This window comes from Perca flavescens, chromosome 18, assembly GCF_004354835.1.
Source record: "Perca flavescens isolate YP-PL-M2 chromosome 18, PFLA_1.0, whole genome shotgun sequence".
Classification (NCBI taxonomy): domain Eukaryota; kingdom Metazoa; phylum Chordata; class Actinopteri; order Perciformes; family Percidae; genus Perca; species Perca flavescens.
The window spans coordinates 12,893,843-12,912,268 of NC_041348.1; the positions used below are offsets into that span (position 1 = coordinate 12,893,843).

The 18,426-nt window shown below is 41.2% G+C and overlaps 1 protein-coding gene across 1 annotated transcript in view; it reads left to right on the top strand.

The window, feature by feature from the left end:
- Positions 1–18,426, top strand: part of plcb4b (phospholipase C, beta 4b) — a 95,415-nt gene that overhangs the window by 39,438 nt on the left and 37,551 nt on the right. Inside the window, 1 exon segment of the mRNA XM_028604949.1 lies at positions 14,578–14,675. Within this exon segment, the coding sequence (XP_028460750.1) occupies positions 14,592–14,675 (84 nt within the window). The 5' untranslated portion in view covers positions 14,578–14,591.

The following is an 18,426-nucleotide window of genomic DNA, read 5'->3' on the forward strand; positions in this document are numbered from 1 at the left end:
GTACGTAAGTACAGCAGCAATATGCTATTTTATCAGACTTTTAAATGAGCTTTGTCTTTGGTATTTTGTGTGTCATGAATGATCCTTGCGGATAAGGCAATGCAAGGCAAGGTGTTCATATCTTGGTGGAAACTGGCTCTCACCAGTGGCTCTGTGGTTACCACTTGCACCATATCTACCAGGCAGACCTGTGTGTCTGCACTCATCAGACAATTAAAGGTTCACTCCCACTCTTAATCTCATTTCAATGCCTTCTCCAAACCTCGCTCGGTCTCCCTTTTTTCTCTCCTCATCCAAAAACAACGGGAGTAGGTATCAGCCATGTGCATCATAGCTTTCTTTCCAAAGTGTCAGCCACAGTGCTGTTTAATTTTTCATTCTTAAAATGCGATTTTGATTGCAATATGATATGATGCAGCAAAATTCTGAATGAAATAAATGAAACTTAAGTTATTATGCATTTAAAAATGAAAAGGTGGCCTAAAACATTGGACACAGGAAAGAATGGCATGCCAACACCTTCAATATTCTACATTAATGAGCCTTTGTAATGCCACTTGTGTGCAACAATGCAATTTGTCGACCTATCAAGGTGTGTGTGTGTGTGTGTGTGTGTGTGTCAAAGAAAGGCACATTAACAAACAGTATAGGGGGTCCACACAGGGAACCTTCTATGCCTTCCAGCTGGCATGCATACAGGAATAAAGTGTATAATGAGAAAGCAAAATGCTTTAAGTATTTTCAGTTGCATCTCTGTATTGTGATACTGCTATCTAGGCTCATGTAATGTCATCATTGGTCAGTAGTTTGGAGCCCTCTCTATGTAGAAAATGTAAGCAGTGTGTTTCGTGCCTTCACTTCCACACTCTTGAAGCCGCAAGACAAATAGGCAAATATCCTAGACAAACAGGTAAGAGGACATGATGACACATTGTCATATGTACAGTTGAGATTAGAGACCCGGATGCAGCAGTGAGACAGTAATGTGATTGCATTGTATTTACATGCGCAATAAAATATCAAGGACCATGCTACCATCATCCATGACATTAGTGTTTCAGCCAGTTTTATTTTCACACATACACTTTGTTGCTCTTCTTTTTCTTTCTTTTTAAAAATATTATCCAGTTTGACATTCAGTTATAACAAGAAGAAGAACATAAATAAACTACTTTTAACCTTGTTAGGGCTTTATTACGTGGTATCGGATTGGTGCATAAACTCCAGTACTTCCCGATACTGCCTAAAATGCTGGTATCTGAGCCGATACCGATACTGGTATCTGAACATCTCTACTTGTTATTATCTAGCTTGCCCTGTTCTTACCAGAGCAGGTGGTAGGTTCCAATTTGACGAGGCTACGGAGGTAAAATGCCACCTGTCGGCAGTAGGAGAGCGTAGGTGGCAGCTTGCTGTAAAGCAGCGGGGTTTTTCGATAGGCTTTAGGTTGTTTTTGGTAAATCTCCCAGGGTTTGTTTTTTGCCTTGGTTTCATGGATATTTTTATGGGTTTAAACCTGTGTTCTCTGGGTTAAAGGCACATGAACAATTTAAAAACCCATCACTGTATCCTCAGAAGCTGTGGTTTAAATTGTATTTGTGGTTTAGTCTTGACCTGCTGTGTCCTGTATAAATCACCTAAACCCCTGTAGTGGTCACTCTATCCGCAGTTTAACTTGAACCTGCTGCACATGTGGTTCAAGAGAGGTCAAAGTTCAGTCTAAGGAAAGATTTCAACAGCTCAAATCGTTTTATTAATTTCTTAAATTACAAATTTTAACCATGTAGGTTCTTATGAAAGCAACACTATAATCAAGTGTGAAACTTACATAAATGTGTAATTACAATTGATGGTTCACACTTTCCTCAATTCAGTTTTGATGTCAGAAGCGGGGGTTACTGATTATCTAGCACGTATCACTCTGCAGTTACTGTGCTCAACAAGCCGCGGGTGCTGGCGTGAGCCCCTCCCCCGTCCAAAAGCACTCCCAGGCGGCCAGTCTCTCAGTAGCCTCGCACAGCAGTCCCAGCCTGCAGTCAGAGCAAAGAGGAGACACACACCACTCCTCATATAAACTCAGATTTTGCTCCTTGCAGACAGAGTGGACGCCTTCACACAAAAACTTGACCTATGGCATGGCCGCATCAGTCGAGGGAACTGCGACATGTTCCCCAGCCTTGCAGACTTTATCACTGATACACGTCACAGACTTCTCCTCTCTATTTCAATCAGCGTCTAAGCACCTGTCAGCAATGAGAGAACAGCCACTGACCAAGCGGGAGTGAGAACGGGTCAAATTAATTTCCTTGTTTCTGTTACGAAGACGATCGTGTGTGTGACTCTAACATCTCACATTTACCAACAAAACGTACAGCGAAAGACCGCGCAAAACATTTCAGACTGTACTGCCAACGTGTGTACATTTTAACATCAATGTACGCTGTAACGTTTTTTCATTATATAGTCACTGAAGCGGCTGCTGTTTCAGTACTGTCTGCTCTCTGCAGCGGGCGGGGCTGCTGCTCCATTTCCCCCGCGACTGACGCGCGCACACACGCACACACACAATCACACACGGTGGATGCACGAAAAAACGCAGATGACCTAAATTGAGGACAGCTATGCTCGTTATTGTAAGTGCAATGATAAGTTAAAGTCCAATACGTACTTTATCAAACCGTGTGTGTGTGTGTGTGTGTGTGTGTGTGTGTGTGTGTGTGTGTGTGTGTGTGTGTGTGTGTGTGTGTGTGCGTGTGTGTGTGTGTGTGTGTGTGTGTGTGTGTGGCCAGGATAGGACATTAACTAACAATGTAAAGATCAACAAGCCACTGACAGTGACAGATATGTTCATATTTGATTCATTCAATAAATTATTTTTTGTCTTAAATCCACCAGCCATTTTCCTATTATACCAACATTTGCAGCATCCAGAGCCTTTTAAGGTTCCTAGGAAATCTCAGCCCAGAGTAATTAATTAATAGTACTAATTATTATTCTCCCCAAAACAAGTTTTCCTTTTTATTTTTAAAGAACTATAAAAAAAAAATGAAACTTTTTTTTTTGCACCTTTCACTGTCTTCTGCAACTTCATTGCAGCACACATACAAAAGACACCACAACTTTTATCGCAATTTTTAACAAAAGCTCCCGTGAAATCAGGCATTTTGGGCCGCAACAATCTCAAAAAAAGGCCGTGAAATCCTGGAGGGACTGCCCTTGTGTGTTTTTTCATGTGTTATGATGCGCATTCACCAGTGTTTTTTTTTTTTTGTTGTGGTGCGCATAGGCATTAGGCATAGTCATCCCATCTCTTATATGCTGTGTCTCTATGATCCTATCCTGTCTTATTCATGGTAGCCTACTCGTGGACATTGCGCCGTCATCACGTGCTTTAGTAGGGGGGCCCGCCTTGATAATCCTGCATAGGGGCCCGGTGTTGGCTAGTTACGCCACTGACCTCCTGCCCTCTTTCGTCATTCTGGGCACAATTGATGCAGGAATAATCTCAACTCTGTGACGTCACCTTGAAGATTCTTCTCCCTTTCACGTCGGCATATTTGTGTGAGGCAGGATTCTCAGAAATGACTGCACTCAAAACGAAATACCGCAATCGTGCACAAATCGAGGATGATTTGAGGCTACGTTTATCAGACATTTCGCCAAGAAATTGGAGCGGGGGGGGCCCCAACTGCAATGAACCAGCTTTGGGGGGGGCCCAGCTTGCAAAAGGTTGAGAACCCCTTCTAGTCTATATCCAAGACCTTCCACTTCGGGATTGCTCTGTTGCCGCCAAAAATCCCACCATATGTCCTTCTTTTTGGCTGTATGTCCATTATCTTACGCTTTCTTTGTGTTGTAATTTTAAACTCCGGTGGATTTATGAGGACTATGCTTAACTGCTCCCAGATCTCTGCAGGGTAAATCCAGACCACTACCTAGACTATCTGTCCAATCTGAGTGTTTGTGTTGCACAACTAAAACAACTTTTGAACGTACTCATGTTCCTCCAAAACAAGTTCCTTCCCGAGGCTATTTTGCAGCGGCCCCGGGGCTCCGTGCAGCACTTGGCGCAGCCCATGACAATTGTGATTGGTTTAAAGAAACGCCAATAAACCAGAGCATGTTTCTCTCCTATCCCGGAATGCTGTGTGGACTAGCCAGACCCTCCTTTTCAGTGCTGTGGAGGAGGATCTGGCAATGCGTGACTACGGATTATTTGACAAACATAACTAGTTGTTAATTAATGCATCACCACCTGCAAGGAGGACGTGTGACTTTAATGATAAAATCATAGAAACAAGTAATCAGATGTACCTAGCAGAACACTATATCCAGACCTGTATAAAGTACTACAGACCCAGACTTGAGTAAAAATACAAGTGCTCTATCAATAAAGTAACTCGAGTAGAAGTTGAAGTGCTCTTCTCCAAGCACAACGCTTGAGTGGAAGTGCTAAAGTATTCAACATTTTTTTAGTTAGTTAATTTCCTATCCTGGCCTGGGACACACATTCATACTGTTTGATAAAGTACTTATTGGACTTTAAAGGTCCCATGACATGGTGCTCTTTGGATGCTTTTATATAGACCTTAGTGGTCCCCTAATACTGTATCTGAAGTCTCTTTCCCGAAATTCAGCCTTGGTGCAGAATTACAGCCGCTAGAGCCAGTCCCACAATGAGCTTTCCCTAATATGTGCCATTTCTGTGTCTGAGGAGGAGAGAGGGGGTGCAAGGTGGAGGGTGGGGGTGTGGCCTTGACCAACTGCCACTTTGCTCATTTGAAAGCCATGTCTCTCTCTCATGGGTGGGCCAAATTCTATGGGCGGGCAAAGCCAAGAAAGGGGAGGTAAAATGAAAGCTCAGATGGGCCGATCTGGAATCTTATCTCTAATTATGACCTCCTTATGAGGTCATAAGGAGCAAGATTCCAGATTGGCCCATCTGAGTTTTCATTTTCTCAAAGGCAGAGCAGGATACCCAGGGCTCGGTTTACACCTATCACCATTTCTAGCCACTGGGGGACCATAGGCAGGCTGGGGGAACTCATATTAATGTTAAAGGAACACGCCAACTTATTGGGAATTTAGCTTATTCACCGTAACCCCCAGAGTAAGACAAGTCGATACATACCCTTCTCATCTCCATGCGTGCTGTAATGCTGTCTGACTGCTCCAGCGGCATCAGGCCAGCACAGAACATGCAGGTGAATGGTTCCAGTAATCCTACTGCTCCGAATAAGTGACAAAATAACGCCAACATGTTCCTATTTACATTTTGTGATTTATAGAGTCACAGCGTGTACAAAAAACAACGTAACATGAGACACAGCCGTATTCTAACTGTACACAAACCGGGAACTATATTCTCAGGCGGAAGAATATAGTACTTGGGCGGAGTGATATGCTCGCAGCAAGCCTGTCTGAGAATATAGTTCCCGGTATGTTTACTGTTAGAAGATGGCTGTGTCTCATGTTACGTTGTGTTTTTTGTACACGCTGTGACTATACAAATCACAACATGTAAATAGGAACATGTTGTTGTTATTTTGTCACTTTTGTCACAATTGGGAGCAGTAGGCTAGTTGGAACCAGTTACCTGCAGGATCTGTGCTGGGCTAAGCTAATGCTGGACCAGTCAGGCAGCGTTACAGCACGCACGGAGATGAGAAGGGTATGTATCGACTTGTCTTACTCTGGGGGTTACGGTGAATAAGCTAAATTCCCAATAAGTCTGCGTTTTCCTTTTTAAAAAAAAAAAAAAAAAAAAAAAAAACTCATAGTGAAATTTTCATGCCATGGGACCTTAAACTTATCATTGCACTTACAATAACAAGCGTAGTTGTCCTCACTTTAGGTGTGTGTGTGTGTGTGTGTGTGTGTGTGTGTGTGTGTGTGTGTGTGTGTTGTTGGGGAATTGAGCTGCAGCCACTGAAACAGAAGCAGCTTTCAGCGACTCTAGAGTGAAAAAGCATTACAGCGTACATTGATGTTAAAATGTATACAGGTTGGCAGGACGGTCTGAAATGTTTTGGACAGTCTTTCGCTGTATTTTTTGTTGATAAATGTCAGATGTTCGAGTCCCACACGTCTCGTCTTCATATCCGAAACAAGGAAATGAATTTAGCGACGTCCGTGTGTTACGTCATCACGTTCTCACTCCCGCTTGGTCATTGGCTCAAAGAGTCTCATACTGATACAAAGTCTGGCACGTGGGACTGCTGGGATTGGTTGAAGTCATGGGAAACTCCGGTTATTGGTCAAATTTGAAGAAACGTTGCGGTGATTGGTCAAAATTGTGAGCCTCACAGTGATTGGTTGTAACGAGTAACAATGCAGCACATAAAAAATGTATCGGAGTAAAAGTATTAAACTCGTTGAAAATATGTACTGAAGTGGAAGTAGGAGAACAAAAATAATACTCCAGTAGAGTATAGATGCAGCCTTTTAGTGCTTAAGTACAGTAGTGAAATAGTTTTACTTCATTACTATACATCTCTGACAGTAACACCAATAACAGCGCAGCACATCTAAAATGATAACTAGACCGGCAAGCACTTATGAAGGGGTCCAAGCCTCCCCGGCGAGAGTCACCCCCCAACGACCTGTGCATGGGCCGGTTACCAGTTTCAAGGTATACTGTGGTTTTGAAAAAGTCACAGTTTCATAATCACTAAAATTTTCTGTCATACCGTTTCTAAGGTATGAGCTTTCTTCAAGGACAGAAAGTGCAGTTTAGAAATCCCTCCACCTTTTGCATAGAATCCTGCATACAGTGCTGCTTTTTTCAACATCCCCTTTAAATACCAATGACAGGATTTAGCATGGAAGTTACACAGCTGCATTCACCATTTGATTTGATCTTTTCTCAGAATTGTGTGGTTATGTACACACTGCTTTTGATTGACATCTAGGGGTGGGACAACTTACTTCTTTTTTATGTTCTTTTAAGCAGCAACGTTCCACCCATTTTGAACCTGAAAAGAGGTTTAATGAGCCAGAGCATCTGAAATTGTCTTTGAAAGGCCCATAAACATTCTGCTTTCTTCTAATCCACCTAGCCTCTTCATTACTGAAGTAGATTTACAATCTGATAGCAATTAGAGATAATTCCTTTTCACCTGGCTTCACCTGCTCATGGATGTCATGGAAACAGCAGGTGGGCCAGTGGTGTTGTTCCTTAGAGAGGACAAACATAACAAAAGTAAAGTCCCAGGAGGTAACAAAAATGCAGACTCTGTAAACCAGAGGTGAAAACAATGATCTTCCACTTCATCTCTTCTTAAAATTAAATAAAACCAGTAACACTCATGGCTGTAGTATTGTATTATGAAGTGGAGCCTGTGAGTTAATGTTTTGATTAGCAAACTGACAGAGATGCTAGCCTGTGGTCTCAAATCACGGGTGGCAACACAGAATGACACGTTTGTTTAGCCTATCTCAAGATTCCCCTTTGCAAAGCACTTACGAGTAAAGTTGAACGTTTTTGGAAAACTATTTTTTTCATACCCACAGTCAGATGACAAAATCAGTTTTAAGTGTACAGTTATATCTCTGCTCACTACAGAGGTCCAAGACATGTATAGTGGGGAGAAGCTGCTAGCAAACTCTATCAAAAGTGGAAAAAGATAGGCCAAAGGTTGTGTTTGGTGCTACACTGTTTGCTTTATTACTTCATTGCTTTTCTCCTGTTATGTTGTATAATATTTAACTGTTGTTAATTAGCCAAGTTATACAATTCAGGGTTTTTCCTCTGGCTCAGAATGGGCCTTTGGGGGGGCTACGCACTGCAGTAAGCATGATCGGTCTGCGTACAGTGAAGGCAATGAGTCTGTTACCTTATTTGACTGAAATCTATGCATTTTCAATTTGATAAAAGAAATATATATAATGCTGGTGTGAATAAAACCCCATTTAACAAAACTGGTTAAAAAAATATTTTATATTTAAAGGTCCAATATGTAATATTTGTACTGTAATAAATCCAAAAATGACACCAATGCCTCATCAGATATTAAGGAAACATGTTAAACTGAAATACTATCTTTTCTGACAACAAGGGATGGGTTAAATGCAGAGTATGAATTTTGCTACGTGTATGTGACAAATAAAGTACCTTTACACTATTTAGCACTATTTACACTAATGCTAATGTCAGTATTTTTTCTTTTTGAAATTTACATTCCGTGACGGAATTTATGTTTTGATCTGTGTGTTGTTATCAACGGCCCAGTTTGACAGGCAGGCCGGGTTGCCAGATACTTGTAAAAACGTAAACCCAGCGCGCTAAAGCTGTAAGGTTAGTACAGCCATGAAAGCAGCAAACAAACGAACAGGATCAACGGAAATAGATTCTACATGACATAAAAAAAGAAAACCGCATGTTTCTAACAGTTGCGTGACCAGAGACGTAACAACCCCCTGGTAAATATTGGAGATGTATTTGAAAGATGGAGACAGCTTAGATCCCAAAAGGACGCAGAGTTGGTTTATTTTCTCCTGAACAGGTAAGCATTAGCTTCAGGCTAATTTATCACAGCTACTAGGGATGGGCATTTTTTGTTATTTCAACATTTGTGTACTCACATTGAATTATATAGCTAGAGTACCCGAGTTGGTTACTCGCAAAAACAAGTGAGACAGCCAGTAAAGTGATCCCGACTGGTCCTGGCTAACGCCGCCATGCTAACCCTGCTAACGTTACCGGGAGGACCAGGCATGCAGCCCATGGCTGTTTTACAATGTGTAGTTCAGCAGCTGGAGCCGACAACGGTGAGTTATTTTAAGCCACGAGAGGGGGGCTGTAAATCGGAAAGAGAGGACTGTGAGTTTGCAGTGTGTTTAGTGACTGTTGCCATAATTCTAAGCCAATGAAGTGTGTTCCGTCGGCAAGGTAGTGGTATTTTTGGCGTTTCGTATTGTAATTCTAAGCCGAGGAAGTGTGCCTGACTGGCGTGTGGAGAGGACAGTGAGGTTGTTGTGTTTTTAGCGGTTCATACTGTAATTTTAAGCCGAAAAAGTGTGTCTCTCAGTTGGTTACAGAGCTCCGCTTGAGCACCGGCTTTTATGACTGTCAATATAGCCAGCATCTACCGTTAGCTACTCCGCTGTGCTGTGGAGTAATGTCTGGCTATATGAGAAAAGCGGTCTCAGCCTGGCAACCTCCGTGAACTTCGAGTCTGGGCAGGAAGGGGCGGGGGAGACGACTCTCCAGTATTTTGGATGGTAGTGCAGTAACTATTTTAACCGCTAGCTGCCAGTATTACATCGAATATTACATATTGCACCTTTAAAGTTTATGTTCTACCTGTTCAACTGTTGTTTGGTAAATTGCTCTTAAACACATATAGAGAGCATTTGAATTGCTATTTTTATTCTCAATTCTTGTCATTTTGGTGCTTGTGATTTTCCTTTGGGGCTGGCTAAAACCTCTTTGGGGGATGCCAAAAATTCCTCTATGCAGGAAAAACCCTACAGTTTTGGTTACGGAAGATAACAAGGGTACAATCTATGGGTATAATATGCGGTGTATGTACAAAAGTAAAGCAAATAATTCCTGATCCAGTCTAGATCCAACTGAGACGATAACTTTAGGATATTTTCCCTAAAGTCAGGCCATACATAGTCAAACAAGGATATCTGCAGGGCAATCATTGTCAAGTCGCATGATGAAAACCATCATATAAGTACCATTTATCTTATGCTCTAACTCCGACCAGCTGTTCCAAATAAACACTGGGCACAGGAACATGTTTTTCCTGCTTCTTAGGCTACAAAAGGAGAAGACTGCAGGAACTGGAATTTAAATACTGTAAATAGTTTTTGTGAGCCATTGGTGCAGTAGTTTCAGTTCATCTTTTATATTGGCCAATCCTGTTCCAGGTGTTATGAATCAGGGTTCAGTGGAGCCCTTTGCCTAATTGACTAGTGACTGAGTATAATTCACTTACAGTATTTCACACCTACTGTAGTGTTCTGGCTATCATCCTAGTCAAGGCCACATTCAAGGTAAGAGAAAAACTGAAATAAATTAAATATTTTATGGTATTATGTGAAGTTTTATTGTAATGGTAATGTTGCTACAGTGTCTTAGTAGCCCATGAATCGTATTTCAGGTTAATTTAGGAAGTACTCCTCTTGTTTATTGGAAAATGAAACTCCTGTGAACCTCTCGTGAATCTAGATCATTTTGAGATATTGCGGAGATGTAATACTTTCATAAGCCGGTTGGAAATCTGAATATCAAAAGACGGGTTGGATTGGGTCAAATTTTAAATGAATGCATGATGACTGTAACACCAAAAACATCAGGTGATGATTTGTGCTGTAAGATCGAGTGAGGCATTAAAGCAGGCCTGACTAAAAAGGCCTATTTTCTCCCTCAGTTTCCTTTGGATTCCCTTGGTTAGACAGATCTGCAAGATGTGATTTTTTTATTTTTTATTTTTTTTGTTATTGTTATGTTGGAGCCCTTTACTTAATACCTGTTGTGGATTATGCTTTAAAGGAGAGCTTTGGTTATTGTGCCAGCCATGTCACATGTGCCTCTCTGCGTGTGTTGTTCTCTTACAAGTGTCCATCTGAGCGTGTCCCTAGTCAACCCCTCCACCACTGGCTGACTGATGTAGCCTTATTTTAGTTTATGAGGTGTGGGACCACTGGGTGTTACCCTAGCTGCCATTTTAGATGAGGAGGCTGGGAACAGTGTGCCTCCCGGGGCTCCTATCTATTGTAATTATCTCATTGTCAGGGGTTGGACCGGGGGCTCGGACCTCACTCACATCCTTCAGCTTCCCTCAGCGCCCCACGTGCACACTCACACGTCCAGGAGCTCAGAGGCCTGATGTGGGCGCTGGCATGGCCTTACAGAACCTCAGTGTGCCGTGCTGCTATTGGACAGATTTCATCCCGCAGAGGAAGATGTTATCTAATGCATACTGTGCAAGATCTAGGCTAACATCAGACAGGACAGCACAACCCAATTAGTCCAAATTAGACATGTGATTTGTCCTATCTGAATCATTTTCAATAGGGTTTAGGAATTTGTAACTTTTCCCGCAGATTTGGTTTAGTATTATTAAATAGTCTAGACAGGGTGCAGCCTATTTACACTAGCCTTCTCTCTGTGGGTTGTGTCATTGGCACCCTGCCTGCCCTCACTTTTTAATCTCCACAGGAAGTGTGCATCGGTGTTTTCATTCCCCTGACGGGATGTGTGTGCCTGTGTTGCAGTCCCCTGGTAGGACACCACAGATGGTGGAGGGCTGGGTTTGATGAAGTTGGCTCCTTTTTCGTAGATCACTGCGTGTATTGGCCCAGTCTTGGTGCGACATTTCCTGTAGCGCTGTGACGTATAGCAGACCACACTTTTGGGTCAAGACCCAAAACAAGCTGAGCTAAAAAGGAGTAATAGTAGGTTTTCTCATTTTCTGGTTGGTCTACGGTCCTCTTTATCAAGAGTAATTGTATCTTTTATTAAACCTGCACATGGGGGTGAGATAAGCTCTCATAAGCTGCTGTATAATTGTGCAGCCTTTCTGAAACACCCTGTGTTCTCATAATGACAGCCTACAGACATCTCAATATCCTTCCTTCATCTGCGTTTGTCATGCCGGGGGTGGACCTTAGCCCATCCAGCTAGTAGTTTTCTGTAGCCTCTGTTGATGTTGTCTCTGATCTGTGTTCCCCACATCAAAAGCAGACATCCCCCGCTGTACTCACCACCCTGTCCCCCAGCCTCTCCAGCCAGCCTCTGTCACACACAGCTGTTTCACTCATCCATCTCTTCCTGCCCACCACTGTTCTCTTGTATCATCAAGATACAAGAGAACACTATCACTAATCGTCATTCTCTCCTCACCTCTGTATTCCGTCTTTCTATCGCTCACCTCTTCGTACCTCTAAACCGGCTTTATATCTTATCTTTTAGTGCACTGCTTTTATTTTATTTTGCCTCCTCTTTTATCCACCTTTTTGCCCGTTCATGTTCCATCCTCCCATCTCTATCTATGATGTGCTCTCTGTTTGTCCCAATTCCTTTCTCTTTCTGTATCACCCCTCCTCTGCCTCACTCTTTGCTATTTCACCCATCAACATCCAGTTTGCCTCTTTTTTTTATCCCTGGGAGGAAAATGGGTGGTTTTGGCATGTAATGCGGGACTTAAGGACACACACACACACACACACACACACACACACACACACACACACACACACACACACACACACAACTTAAATAAATAAAATAAATTGCACCATCAGTACACCCTTTGGAGTATTTTTTAGAGACTAAATTACAGCCATGCCCATCGGAAAGTATATATATGATTGTTTTGATTGTGTGTTATATGTGATTTTCTATATATTAGACTATGTATATACTGGCTGTATTAGTTATTATCATGAAGGAATCTTAGCCCTGAAACTCCTAATCAAAATCAAATCACACCTCAGAGTATTCCCATAATGACTTAATACCGGCTGAGTTCTTAGACTATACATAGTATGTCATGTTCTCCCTCTCAGTTTTGCCTGACACATTTGAGTGCTGACGCAAGGAGAGCCTATATTTGGAGCGGTCTCATCAACAATATTACGGTTTCCTGTCAGGACCCTCTCCACTCCCTGAGCTGGATATCTTACATGATGCTACACATGCAGGTGTGTCACATGAATCAAGCACATAGAAAGCTAATAAAACTGATTTGGAAACATTATTTTAAAGATGAATTAGTCAAATTAGGATGTAAAAGAAAATACAGTTCTGTAAAGCAATTACAAGTATAGGTTTGGAGGTTTAAGTCAGATTTCTAAAATGTCCAAAAGGTACAAGTTAGTTGATTTTAAGAGGTGTTGTATTTTGTTCCATGGGTCAGGTGCACTAAAATTAAATGCAGTTTCCAAGTTCAGACCGAACTTGTGGAACATGAAGCAAAAGCCAATCAGCAGAGCATGTCCCTCTGAGTGACAAAACAATTTTGTAAGGTAATATGGTAGTTTCCAAGGGCCTTATAGATTAAGAGATACAAGTTAGTATCACGTCTTTCTTGAAAAGTAGGCAACCAAACCCTGTCCTGTAAACACAAACGGTTATAAATCTCAAGGTAGTGTGATAGAAAGAGTCCATTGATTTAAGAGTTGAAGAAGATGCGTGTATAAATCACATCACCGTAGTCCAAGACTGACATGAAAACTGCCTCAACAACCGTTTTCCTACAAAACATGTGAAAGGTGCTATTATTTCTGTATAAATAGGCAACTTTTGCATGAGTCGGCACACAAGATTATCAGTGTGAAATTTGAATGAGAGCTTTTCATCTATCCAGATGCCATGATATTACTAGTCTTTGACTCTCTATTCTAAGTCCGTTTGTAGTAGAAATATTGAGGTCAGTATAGTCTATAACTCTGGCTTCGGAAAATAGTATGTACTTTTTGTTTTAACAGCATTTAGTACAAGTCTCAGGTCTTTAAGAGCGTCTTGCAGAATGTTAAAGAACACTATAAGTTTTTAACTGCTAGATGAACAGAATCGGCAACCTAATGCAGCATTGTCCGCGTACAAATGAGCATGACACTTTGCCAAAGATTAAATAATATTATTGATATAAATAGTGAAAAGAACTTGACCTAAAATGTAACCCTGTGGAACACCTTTTGTTACTGATTAAGAAAAAACTGATAAAAGATTCCCAATTTAAAAGATTTGTGTCTCTCTGATAGGTAGTTCCTGAACCAGTTACAAGCATTAATATCAAACTCAACATTATGTAGCCTATGCAAGAGCAGACAATGGTTTACACAGTGTCAAATGCTTTGGAAAGATCAATAAAAAGTGCTGCACAGTGTTCATTTTATATCTAAAGTTGATACAATGTAATTTATGACCAAAGTAACAGTATTTACAGTACTGTGCATGAGTACATGAGATTATTAGATTGCTGTTGATGCTTACTGTATGCGCTCTGTTGTGGTCTTTCTTGTGCTGAAGGGTATTTAGGGTATAAGTTTGGCCGTTCTGCAGAATGTTTTTACTGTCTTCCATGGTCTGGTGTTACTCGAACATGAATACAGTGGATCACATTAAAAGCCCACATACAACTTTTTTGATGCTGTGACATGTTTAATAGTATTCATTCTCCTTAATGAAAACTAGACCAATAGTTTATTATTTGTGATTCAGTATTCATCATCAAAACAGCTGACAGGATGGTCAAACTCCTATTCTGGAAATTAGGTTGGCAAACATCCAAGTTTTATGTGAATGTTTAACCCAAAAAAATAACCCCAGAATCTTGCATATCAGGTTTTGTTTATTGATAAATGGCTTTACATTTAGTTATTCTACTTCTCAGGAGAGGCTATTTTTGGATGAGCCCCTGAAGGGCCAGGTTCAGTAGCTGTGCTCAGTGAATTCAGCATATCTTTGGGACTAAAGGAAAGGAAAAATATATTGTGTGGGTTTATGTAGCCTGCAATCTGTCCTTAAAACCTCCATGGGTCTTTACACCTGGTTGTTATAGATTGTTCACTAATTATTTCTCTTTTTGTATCTGTTTTTCTATCCTCTTTGTGTCTCAGGTTTGTGAGCAGCCATGACAAAGTCCTACGAGTTTAACTGGCAGAAGCACCTGCCTGAGTTCATGCAGGATGGCGCCTCCTTCGACAGGTTTGATGAGGTAAAAATTATGCATTTCATTGGTGCTTATAAGGTTTTTACAATGCATTATAAATAAATAAATAGAACAACTTGGAATGTAACAATAAACAGCCACCTAAACTGTTTATGTCAGGATCATGATACATTATAGCATACCGCATCATAATATGACAAGTTTAATGTCCTTGATGAGCTTATGAAGGATCAGTCTGTGATGCAAACTGTACAAGTTTGTCAATAACCTTGTTGTTACAGGTTATTTGCTCTGTCCTATTATCATCCTTCTTCCCTAACGACCGTCTCCCGGTCATTCATTAGCGTGTATGCACACACACACACACACACACACACACACACACACACACACACACACACACACACACACACACACACGCGCACAAGCGTGTGTGCAATGTAGCAGAGGCGTCTCCTTTATAACCCAATACGTCATTGTGGTAGTCAGAGCTCTAGCTGTAGGAAGGCCACATTGATCAGCATCATTAAGAAGCTTTGTGTGGCGACTGCTTGTCTGCAACGCTTTCAAGTCCTCATCCAGCACTCTAAAAAAAAAAAAATGTGTGTGTGTGATCTCAGTGAGTGAATTGTTTTTAATTTTTACATACACACTCACCAGCCACTATAATAGGTACACCTGTTTAACTGCTCATTAACAAAACTGTCTAATCATCCAATCATGTGGCCTCAACTCAGTGCATTTAGGCATGTAGACATGGTCAAGACGATCTGCTGAAGTTCAAACCAAGCATCAGAATGAGAAAGAAAGGTGATTTGTGTCTTTGAATGGCATGGGTGTTGGTGCCAGATGGGGTTTAATTATTTCAGAAACTTCTGGGATTTTCATGCACAACCATCTCTAGGGTTTAGAGAATGGTCAGAAAAAGAGAAAATATCCACTGACTGGAAGTTCTCTGGGCGAAAATGTCTTGTTAATGGCGGTGGAGGAGAATGGCCAGACAGGTTTGAGCTGAGAAAGGCAACAGTAACTCAAATAACCACTCTTTACCTACTAGCAAGGTGTACCTATTAAATAAAGTGGCTGGTGTAGACTATTAATTACCTATTTCATTGGTATGTAAAATTATTACAGGTGTAAATGGAGTTGATTAGTTGGATTGAAATCTGTAGAAAATGTGGAAAGATACAGCTTGAAGAGCAAGAATCATATAAATCCTGAGATTCCTGCAGAAATCCTGAAGTGTTCACAGTGCCACTGTTGTTTAAAAGTGTAAAACCAGCATCACAAAGATGAGGTTGAAACTGTATACATCGGGATATAAGACGCAGTTACAAAGTTCTTTACCAAAGACAAAACATCAAAACAACATAATGAACACCAACAGATAAAAACTAAGCTGACCTAAACAGAATAAATAAATCATTGAAAAGCTATTTGAATAAATCAGGTTTTTAAATGGAATAATATTAAATTATTTCTTAGTTACAGCCAAAAGCAAATGTATTGCCTGTCTAGCCAATACAAATATAATCAAATTAAAAAAGATTTAGACAAATATTTACCAATAACATTAGTGTCACCAGATAGCCATCTTGGCCTGTGTGTATCTGTGTGTATCTTCCTGTCGTTTTGCCTACGTTTCCTCTGACTAACTTAATCAGGACACTTAGCTAGGACATTTGCAGAGCAAAGGCAAAGTGTGTCAAACACACACACACACACACACACAAACACACACACACACATACACACCCTTTGCACACACACACCCTTTGCACACATCAGGAAATCCCCTCAGTCCTCTTCGCTTATGTGGGCATCAGTGGGGGGAGGAGATCCCTCTTAGGCGGAGAAGAAAACTTGAAAGAGTGAGGGGAAAAGCATAATCAAATCAACAGCCATGTCAAAGTGAGCCATGAAACTGGGCTGGCATGCTTTTGAAGAAATTCTTCAGTGTGTTGCAGCTGTGAATATGAGCCAGGGTTAGGACTGGCCTGAATGGTAATAAGGTCGACCTCTGCTAGTCCCCTTAAAGGTCCCATGACCATGACTTTTTTTTTTTTTTTTTTTTCATTAATATGCATTCCCCCAGCCTGCCTATGGTCCCCCAGTGGCTAGAAATGGTGATAGGTGTAAACTGAGCCCTGGGTATCCTGCTCTGCCTTTGAGAAAATGAAAGCTCAGATGGGCCGATCTGGAATCTTGCTCCTTAGGAGGTCATAAGGAGCAAGGTTACCTCCCCTTTCTCTGCTTTGCCTGCCCATAGAATTTGGCCCACCCATGAGAAAGAGAGAGACATCATGGCTTCAAACGAGCAAAGTGGCAGTTGGTCAAGGCCACACCCCCACCCTCCACTTTGCCCCCCCTCCTCAATAGCTACAGACACAGAAATGGCACATATTAAGGAAAGCTCATTGTGGGACTGGCTCTAGTGGCTGTAATTGTGCACCAAGGCTGAATTTCGGGAAAGAGACTTCAGATACAGTATTAAGGGACCACTAAGGCCTATATAAAAGCATCCAAACAGCACCATGTCATGGGACCTTTTTAAAGATAAAAATGAATGATGTCAGCTGCCTGGGACATACTACTGCCTCTTACCACTCTTTTTCCTTAATGAGTCATTGTATCCTTTACAATACTAGATACTATAATATACTCCGAGAGCGCAAACCTCTGCCAAGGCATAACCTATTTCACAATGGTGTGGGAGCTCATTATTGTGATTATTCTGACACCACATAAACACCACAAACTCGCTCGCAATGGTCACGAAAGTGAAAAATAATTTTGTTAATTTAATATCTGGAGGTAAAAACAATGGAGGTACAGTCTTTCATTCATTAACAAAGGTGTGTGTGTGTGTGTGTGTGTGTGTGTGTGTGTGTGTGTGTGTGTGTGTGTGTGTGTGTGTGTGTGTGTGTTTGCATTTAATAATTCATGGCAGTCACATTTATCTCACTTAATGTTTGCCCAATAGGTCTCATCTCCTCACAGTGTGTGTGTGTCTGTGTATGTCTGGTGTTTTACGTCCCCTTGATGTTGCGTTTAAGTTACTTAGCTTAACTTAATAATGCAGACATAGTAGTAAGTTAACATAAATCATGAATGTGTTTTACCTGCATGTGTGTTTAAATGCTCTCTGCTTTGTGCTTTCTGCTTTGTGTGTGTGCACACACACACACACACAACACACACACACACACACACACACACACAGCTGACCTGCACGTACCCTGGCACTTAGGAAAGAATGTACACATGTTGAGTGTGAGCTGGACGACTATAACTAGGGGTGTCCATCCACTTGCACCCAAAGATGGTTGAACCTTTAGCTAATTGTTCCTTTGCATGTGGAAGGACTGAGTGTTCCCATAAACCTTTTTAGTTTAACAAAAACAAGCCGTCCGATAGTGTAACAGGAGCCTGCTGTATGTTCCAAACAGTCAAGGCCCATTTGGGACCATCTCTTTCATAGAGTTGGATTCACTATGTGCAACCGAAGCCTCTGTCAGTCCCAATTCAGATTAAAGAGAGTCATGCTTTTAACTGCATTTACAGCATTCTTACTATTTCCTAAGTTAAGGTAAAATTGTTTAATTGGTTTTCAAGATGGTTTTAGATGACATGATGTAGCCAAATAATAGCCAGTTTAGTCCTATTTGCAGCAGTATATCACATGGAAGCAACCTCCTGAAATAAAAAATGTGTGTGTGCGAGTGTGACACACTGTTCCCTACTGCTAATATTAGAGTTTGACTGACCCGGCAGCCATCTCCTATTCTATTTTTTG